At 41.0% G+C, this 8,363-nt stretch overlaps 1 protein-coding gene across 1 annotated transcript; it reads right to left on the bottom strand.

Moving 5' to 3' along the window:
- Positions 1-3,853, bottom strand: LOC137583920 (uncharacterized). Its single transcript, XM_068299108.1, has 8 exons — positions 3,729-3,853; positions 2,758-3,156; positions 2,527-2,687; positions 2,216-2,417; positions 1,582-1,833; positions 591-1,522; positions 334-528; positions 1-258 (listed from the first exon to the last, which is right to left on the bottom strand). The coding sequence occupies exons 1-8, from the start codon at positions 3,851-3,853 to the stop codon at positions 146-148; spliced, it is 2,379 nt and encodes a 792-aa protein (XP_068155209.1). The 3' UTR covers positions 1-145.
- Between the last annotated feature and the right edge of the window lie 4,510 nt (positions 3,854-8,363).

The following is an 8,363-nucleotide window of genomic DNA, read 5'->3' as shown; positions in this document are numbered from 1 at the left end:
TGTGGGGTTATGAGTGGGGGAGTGGGAAGCACTTATATTGCGTAATGGTTAATTGCACCTTTCGAAGATTCCAAAGCTTGTCTTGCCAATCTTGTGGAGGAGAGAATTGTTAAACTGTTCTAATTTCGCTCATCTATTTTCTATTCTAGTACGAATGCTGGTAAGATTGTAGTTTCTGGCGGCGTTGGTAGCAATATGTCCAAATGGCAATAACGGCCAACTGGGTAAGCAAGAAAATCGTGGCGGCTGTAATGAGACCTGCAAGAGTCACAGATAATGGTTTTAGTTAAATCAATTTCGAAAGCTTTCACCCTTCCAGTTACTTCTACTCACCAATGGCATTCACACAGAAACCATGGGCCCCCTCCCCGGTGATAAATGTCGTTTCATTAGCCTCATAGTTCTGCCGGCTTTGTTGTTTTTGTTGTTCGAAACCGAACTTATCGGTAATCTGAATGGATTGCACTAGCAACATATCGCCAGGAGATGTCTTAGATGGCATTTCCACAGCTCGGCGTGTGCGAATAGCTTAAGAATAGATAAAGAGATGTTTTACTTTGTTTATATTTTGTGTTTTTGAGTGGCCTTACCTGTTTCATTGATGGAACGACGTCTGCGTCCGTAGGACAACAAGGAACGGAATTCACCGCTTGTATCTTCCTGGTCGCATTGAACGGGCTCGCAGCTGGGCATGCAAGGTGTCACCAGGGCACGGAATTGCACCACCTCGCTCGAGGGGAATTTGAATGCATCGAAATTGGAAAGCAACACTTTACCCGACAACGAGCCCTTGTAGACGGGACCCATGATGAAGTGATCGGTGGGACAGCCATTGGAGTCGATCAAAGTGATTTCCGAATTATCCACACCATCCATGGCCACAAGTTCGCGTATGAAAATCTCATAGGGACTCTGCTCATCGACAATTTCGAACTTCAGGGCCAAAGGATCACCGACCTCAGCAGAGCGCATCATATCGCTGCCATCCCGAGAGGTGATGCGCATAATGACATTGGGTGAGTCGACAATAACTTCTTCCGACAGGGCAGGCGTGATATCACCGCGCACATCCAAGTCCACGCCATTGGTCACCGACTTGTTGGTCAGATCGTATTGACAGGCCAAGGCCAGACCCAAATCCGAAGAGGTGACTATCATATCATGATGCTGAATGATAATATCATTGACATAGCGTCCGGCACTGCTCTGGCGCACATTGCACTCCAAGTCGTGATAGCTCATGCGCAACTCAAAGTCCAGGGCACTCTTCACATCGACTGCACAGGACTTGGGTGCACCCTTGGCATAAACCTTGCCATTGAAAAGTTTCGAGGTACGTATGCGGGCCAACATATCACCGCCACCGCACTCAATGGTCACATTATAGCACGAGGACAATTCATAGGTTGAAGCCTCGGGCACCTCAAGGAAAGGATCCTGCACATCGGCCAATGTGGCACGGCTGTGATGTGAGAGACGACAGACCATATCGCCCGTGTCATTGTAATCGTACGAGTGGCACCTGTAGAAAAATACACCTGTAACGTAAAGGCTAACGAAAGGAAGGGGGCCAATCCTCACCTGTATGGCGAGTTGAGGCACAATTCCCGGCATTCATCTACGCTGCTGACCTCCTGGTACACAGAGTCTACAGTCTTTAAGATACGGCCAGGCAGGCGTTTGAATTCACACAATTTATTGGGCTCCTCAATGCAATGGTTCTCAAGGTAATCGCTGCCATCCATGGTCTGGAAAGCATTGCTACCTGCCAGAGTCAGACGATCCATTTCGCTTAGTTCACAGGATCCGCTGGCTCGTTCATAATTGGCCGATCTAACCAAAAATAATATACAAAACAAAACGCTCGATAGAGTTCAACGACGTTTAGCTTCTATCTGTGGTAATCTCCCGAACATCTCTTTACAAAATTAATAATATTAATTTCTTGTTAGTTCACAGTGCTTTCGAAAGTTCAGCCCAACTTGGGCGACTTGGCCGAATCGTTTGGATAACGGGTTAAACAACAACTATAAATGACTGTGCGTTGATTAACTGCTTCTGATTGACCTACAAGTGCAGCAATTTGTGGGTGGTTGTGCAATCGTTGAACTATGCTAGATACTTTATTATTATTAGTTAGTAACTCCTTTTGCTGTCGTTCGTTGTCAGTTGGTTAGCTGGGGGAATTGGCTGAATGTTGGGCTGGCCAACTTACCTGCATGTGAACTCAGTTTCGCTTAGGCAAAGTTCAAAGCACTCACGCCGTGAAGACACCGACACGGTGCGCTTAACTTCCGTCTTGAGCTTATAGTTTTGTACACGATCCACATACCAGGCGCGAGAGCAAGGCTTCACCGACAGACACGATTTTTGCGCATAAATTGTAAACACGGGAAATTGTGACTTGGTCAGAGCTCCTGTGGAAGACATGAACCAGAGACCAAAGCATAATTGCAATTAATTAAAATGGCTTAATTTGTTAAATGAATCAGTGGCGTCTCTGTCTGTCTCTCTGTCTGAACTGACCTGGCAACTGGTCGGCATGGGCTGAGAATAGCACACAGAGACCCGTCTCATAGTTAACGGACTGGCAAGTTTTGTTCTTCTGGCACGTGGCTAGACAATCGGTCAACATTAAGGTGCCTGGCAATGAGTCCATCAGTTTTCCAGGTGCCGAGAATACGTATCTAGATATGTAGATAATGAGGATCACACACACACACACACAAACACATTTAGAGAACCAATTGAACTTACCCAGTAACAATCTCAAAGCCAACCATTTCGGGACTACAATCGATGGGGGCATTGTCATAATAGATGCCCTCCTCCTCGGAGCCAGACGAGACATTGCCTTCCTTTGATTCGATTTCTGAGGCGGCCGATAGATCAAAAGCTGAATTACGGTTTTCAACCGTAACAACAGGATCAATGTCAGTTGCCCCGACCTTAGTTTTGGGCTCGGGCTGAGTTTGTGTTTGCTGTGCCTCTTGCTGTGGCAACAGAGTGGTTTCTTCAAGAGGCGTTGCGTCTGTGGCTAGTGGCGTTTCAGTCTGTTGCTCTTCAGAGTTGGGTGCCACAGTTGCTGATGTTGCATTTGTTGCCAATCTGCGCACACGCGGATGGTCGTGTCCCTGTGCTGCTGCTGTTGCAATGCTGTATAACACAAGGGCAAGGACCAAGTGTCGCCACAAATTGTTGCTCTGTGCCATTATCTACAATTCCACTGGGAGCTGTAAATGCCACAAGAACCAATTGATTGGGAATTCGAGTCTATTATTAAATCAAACTAAAACTAAATCAACAAACGAATTACATTAATGCATGAAAATTACTTCATTATCCTAGATCACTCCTAGCCACTCTCTTTGCTCTGTCCTTTTTCGTGAAAGTCATAACGATTTCGACAAATTGGCAACATGAGAAACCATAACACTTATTTATAAAACGCTTCATATTCTGATGTCAGTCACGGCTCATACTGTCTCAATCTTTGGGCAAATTAATTTGTTTGCCAAGAGGCGTAACGCATATTATGAAATCCCAACAGAAAGGCAAAATGATCACCGGTTAGACAGTTTTTGGGCTGTGGCCAAGCGAATTGCCATGGACTTGAGAATCGGACTTCAAAGTTCATATCAGCAGCTCACGTCGATGACCTCGTGCACTATACACCTATACACCGGAGTGCTCTATTCTGCCAATTGTTCCAGGGGGAGCAGCCTTACTCTAGCTCTGGGCCCCCGATGCGCATGGGGTTGGGCATGGGCATGGGCATGGACATGGGTAAAGGTAAAGATGGACTAGGGCATGGGCTTTGTTCTGGTTCGCTGGCTGCCAAGTTAATGGGCATCGTTTATGCTTGATGGTTGTGCTTGAAAAGGTCATGAACTCTCAAATTTGAGATATATAATATGCAATCTCTTTCTTTCTCTCTTCGTTTCTCCAGCTATCTCTTGTTTCTTCGAAACCAAAGTTAAATGATTTTTTTACGTACTTGCTTATATATACTTTAGTTTTTTTCTGGATGCGGTAACGTTTTATTCAATACCCAAAAGTTACTTAGAAAGTGTGACGACTTAATTATAGACAGAAAGTGTGTGATCAGTCCACCAAATTGTAGGTAGTCTCTAATAAAAAGTCTAACGCCCAATTAAGACACAGGTGATTCCCATCCCCCCCAAAATGAATCACGACCCCAATAACAAGTGAAAAATGTGAAACTATAGAAATTTTTGTAAAGAATATCTTATTTCATACATATTATTATAATTTACAATAGAAACAAGAAACTATGCCTTTATTCAAATGAGAAGCATTGAAACGTAATGATTGATCATACAGCAAGTGAGGTTGAATCTGGGTCAATCTATGTAAACGAAAGTATAAAGAAATCTCTGATATTATTCGATCTTACTTCTGCAGCTCCAAATGAAATGCAGTTATTTGCCTTTTAATTCGTTAGTTAAAAAGGAAAAACATTTTCCAATTTTAAAATAAATGACTTACCACTTAACAAGAAATTTCTTAGGGTATTAGCTAAGTTCTTCTTTTTCCTACTTCTATTACGTATTAAAAAGTGAAAATGTTATACCGGGAGTCGAAAGAGTCTACCTGAGAATCTACCTGAGTTAATTGTTAGTTTGACTGCTTATTAAGTTGTGTTTATTAAGCATGTTAAAACCATTTATAAGTCGGATTTTTTTCGCGTTCTTGGTTCTTGGTTCTTTTTGCTCAGTTGGCTACTTTGCCTTACAAACATATTTCTAATTAGCTGAGGACCTGAAGCGCAACGGCTGGTCACTGCCTATTAACTAAGAGTATTTATTCTAAAAATACAACTCACTTGGCTGTAGAACTTGTTTCTTATTCTAACAGTATATTTTACCAACTATATAAGAGTGTGTGTGTGTGTGTGTGTGCTTTGGGATGGCCATAATGTACTCTAATCTGCGTTGGCAGTTAAATTTATTGACAACAAAGCCGAGCAACGGTAATTCGGATGCGGATGAACATGCTCGGGTCATCGGCACACACCAAACTAAATGTGTAAGCTCTTTGATAGATACGCTTATTAACTTTTTAGATGGGATGACTAAGAGTGTGCACATATATCAAAAAAGTCGGCAACGCTTTCTATTTTCTGATAATGACATTTGACCGTGCATTCCTTATGAAATTAATTGATTGTCTCTTAGTTCATCTTCATCTTCATGCGAGTAGAGTGCATACTTAGATAGCACTTGGGCACATTTGCAGATGGACACAACAGACTGCAGTTCTAATGAGGCCATGGCCATCTATTTTTACAGACACAGAAAACTGTAGAAAGCTACACAAGAATTGGGTCAATGATTATCGTCAGCAATGTGTGGTGTTGTTGTTGTTGATGCTATTGCTTTTGCTGTTGTTGTCGTTGTTGTTGCAGACATATAGGCTGTATATGTTGCATATAATACCCGCGGCGACTTACAACCGGTATGGGGTATGGATATGAACACCATGAAGCATACACAGGAGGGCATCAATAGCATTCGACTAAGTATGCCATTGATCTGATCCGAACCGAACCGATCCGACTATCCAAGATCTTTGCGGTAAACAAGCTATCTGTGTGAGTGTGTGGCTGTGTGTGTGGTTGAAATTGAATTTTTCATCACCATTATCATCATAATAATCATTATCGTCATCAATATCATCATCATCATCTCTTTGGTTTTTTATGCCAGCTCTTACTAATTAACATTTGATTGCCTCTCGTCGCTGTCTTCTTCATTCACGAATTCGAGTGAAATTCTTTACTCAATGTGTTGAGATTTATTTGTTGTTTTCGGTTTTGGTGACTGGCTAAGAACAACATGTGATTTACATAAAGAGATGACAGCTAAATTAAATCCGATTTGCATACGAATAAAAGTAAAATGATTCAAAGAAATTGGCCCACAAAACAAACTTCCTTGTGTGTGTGACTGTGTCACAGTTATAACCCACATTTGCGGTGAATTCATTAAAGAAATGTTTACCGCAAAAAAACAAAACCAAGAATAATATGTGTTCTGCTCGACGTGCTTTCCTTCGTCATATTTGAAGGCATTTGGAAATGTAAAAGAAATTAACACATGATAACTAATTAGCACTTTCAAAAAAATTATTTTCTAATTTTCAATCTGGGCCGCTCACATTTGGAATTGGCCAAAATTTGTGGCGAAATCGAAATTAGAGTGCAGACCAAAGATCAACAAGTTCAGATAGCTCCATATGTAGTTAAAGCGCTTAACGGCAAAATCACCTCCCTGTCCCTCCCCTTACCCTGCCCACCACTACATCCAAGAGAACCAAACCCATACTTAAGACTCATATGTAGGCATGATGTCATTGAAAAGTCCACACCAGAAGAAAAAGTCAATAATATACGAAATAAATATCCAAAAAGAAAACTTTCACCATTCTGAATGCTGCGTGGCTAGCTGTTTGCCTGAATTGCTTTTGTTTATCCACATCGGCATCGGTATCGACATTGAGAGCCACCAAAAAGTGAGCCAACCCGCGTAATGTTTGTGTGGCCTGATATGGTATTTGGATTTCTATACACGTAAATTGCTTTTGGGTCTGCCTCCTCATCTTATCAGCCATGAAAATAGTTAAAAGTCAATGAGCCAAAAAGCCAAGAACCCCCCCAGTCCAAGTGGCTGGGCAAATAGATGCCGCTTCTTAGATACAACGACACATTTATCTAGCTGTTGTTTAGCCCCAAGTGTTTAGCGGTTAATTATAAAGTTAATTTATAGTCGAAATTCTGTTGTGTTTTTATTTTTTCGGCAAAGGAAATGTGTGGCTCTTGCCATAAAAACCAAATAGAAAAAAAACTTGTTTCTTTTGGTTTTGGTTTGGCTGACCCATTTCAAAAAAAGATATAAAAAATATCTATTCTTTTCGAATAGTGGAAAGTGCAAGTGCCTAGTTACTCTCGTCTCTGATCTCATTCAGACATGCGCTCGCTCTTCTTATCTATCTTTATGTACCTCAATTAGAACTACTTACAGAGAAGTTAATAGTTTTTTTTTTCGTGCTAGTTGAAAACAGAAAAGAAGAGCATTGAGATACTTAAGCTGACATTAGGCTGCCAACAAAAGCATCCAATAATAATAATAATAATAACTGCGGTTATTATGTTGCCAGTTGTGTTTCTATATATGTGTGTGTGTGTGTGTGTGTGAGTGTGCGTGTGTGAGTGGGTATGTGAATAGGAGTATAGTTTTTTGCTTTTGCGCTTTTTCATTATCTTTAACATTGTAACTATTTACTAGTACTTTTTTTTGCCAACCATTGGACCGTGGAGTAGCCGCCATCGCCGGATCGTCGACGTCGTCTACGTTTCGTGACAGCCCACTGTAGGTCTATGTCCGAGTCCAGCCAGTCAAGCAAATAGTCTGGCCATCAGTCTGTTCTATAGCGACGCCCTAATGTTCACTAATGTTTTGACGGAAGCTGTTGACTTGTAGTTTAAGATCATAGCGCTTTGCTTTGCTTTGGTTTTCTTTGCTTTGCTTTGCATGTCTTACGTCTTTCACAGTTCCTTGCTTTTAGAGTGCGTTCCTACACCAGTTGTTGTTGTTGTTGCGGTTGCAGTTGCGGCAAACTGCTACTTTTTTGTTCCTTTTTTTGTTGTTGCTGCTGTTTTTGTTGTTGTATTCCATCTCCCTGTTGCTAGTAGTCTTACAGTTCTTTTTTAGAATATTCCTCTTGTTTTTGTTGTTCTTGTTATGTTTTTTCTTACATATATATATACATATATATATGCTTAGCAATACTTGTCCGTCGCCTTGTCGCTAGTGTGTTCGAACAAACCGGTTAACATTTTTTCCAGTGATTTTTCTTAGTTATTCTTCAGTTAGTATAAAAGTTTTTTTTCAGCTGTCGTCGTTTGTTTGCGATAGCGGTTCATTTTCCAACAAAAGACTTAGGCAACGAACTTGCGTTCATTTGTATAATAATAACAAAAGACTTGGATAACGAACTTGATGTTTCACTACCTGTGTGCGTTTCGATGTCAAGTTCTATTATAAAGCTTATGGAATTAAACTCCTGGATTACCTACACACACACTCAAACACAATCACACACACACTTACCTATTTACTATTTTTTTTTTTTTTTTACCTATTTACTAAGAATTATGCAAAATTCAATACAAAGTATTTTAGTCTTAAAACACCAAAACTTTTTTTGGGAAATATTCTCAGCAATGCACATAAAACTAACTTAGTAACACTTACAAGAACACAAACACGAAAAGAAGAAACCGAAGTTAACCATTCAATGGTTGACGCAGAACTAAAGTCTTTACCGCAACCAAGTGACTT

The sequence above is a fragment of the Drosophila tropicalis genome, unplaced genomic scaffold (assembly GCF_018151085.1).
Source record: "Drosophila tropicalis isolate 14030-0801.00 unplaced genomic scaffold, ASM1815108v1 contig_878, whole genome shotgun sequence".
Classification (NCBI taxonomy): Eukaryota; Metazoa; Arthropoda; class Insecta; order Diptera; family Drosophilidae; genus Drosophila; species Drosophila tropicalis.
The sequence above is the reverse complement of the archived record's forward strand: the minus strand, read 5'-3'. Positions and strand labels throughout refer to the sequence as shown.

Bases quoted from the DNA above. Each gene is read 5' to 3' on its own strand.
- LOC137583920 (XM_068299108.1), bottom strand. From the start codon at position 3,853: ATGCCCATTAACTTGGCAGCCAGCGAACCAGAACAAAGCCCATGCCCT. The intron at 2,688-2,757 runs GTAAGTTCAATT...CTACATATCTAG, and splicing joins GGCTTTGAGATTGTTACTGG to ATACGTATTCTCGGCACCTG. The intron at 259-333 runs GTGAGTAGAAGT...TGACTCTTGCAG, and splicing joins TTTCTGTGTGAATGCCATTG to GTCTCATTACAGCCGCCACG.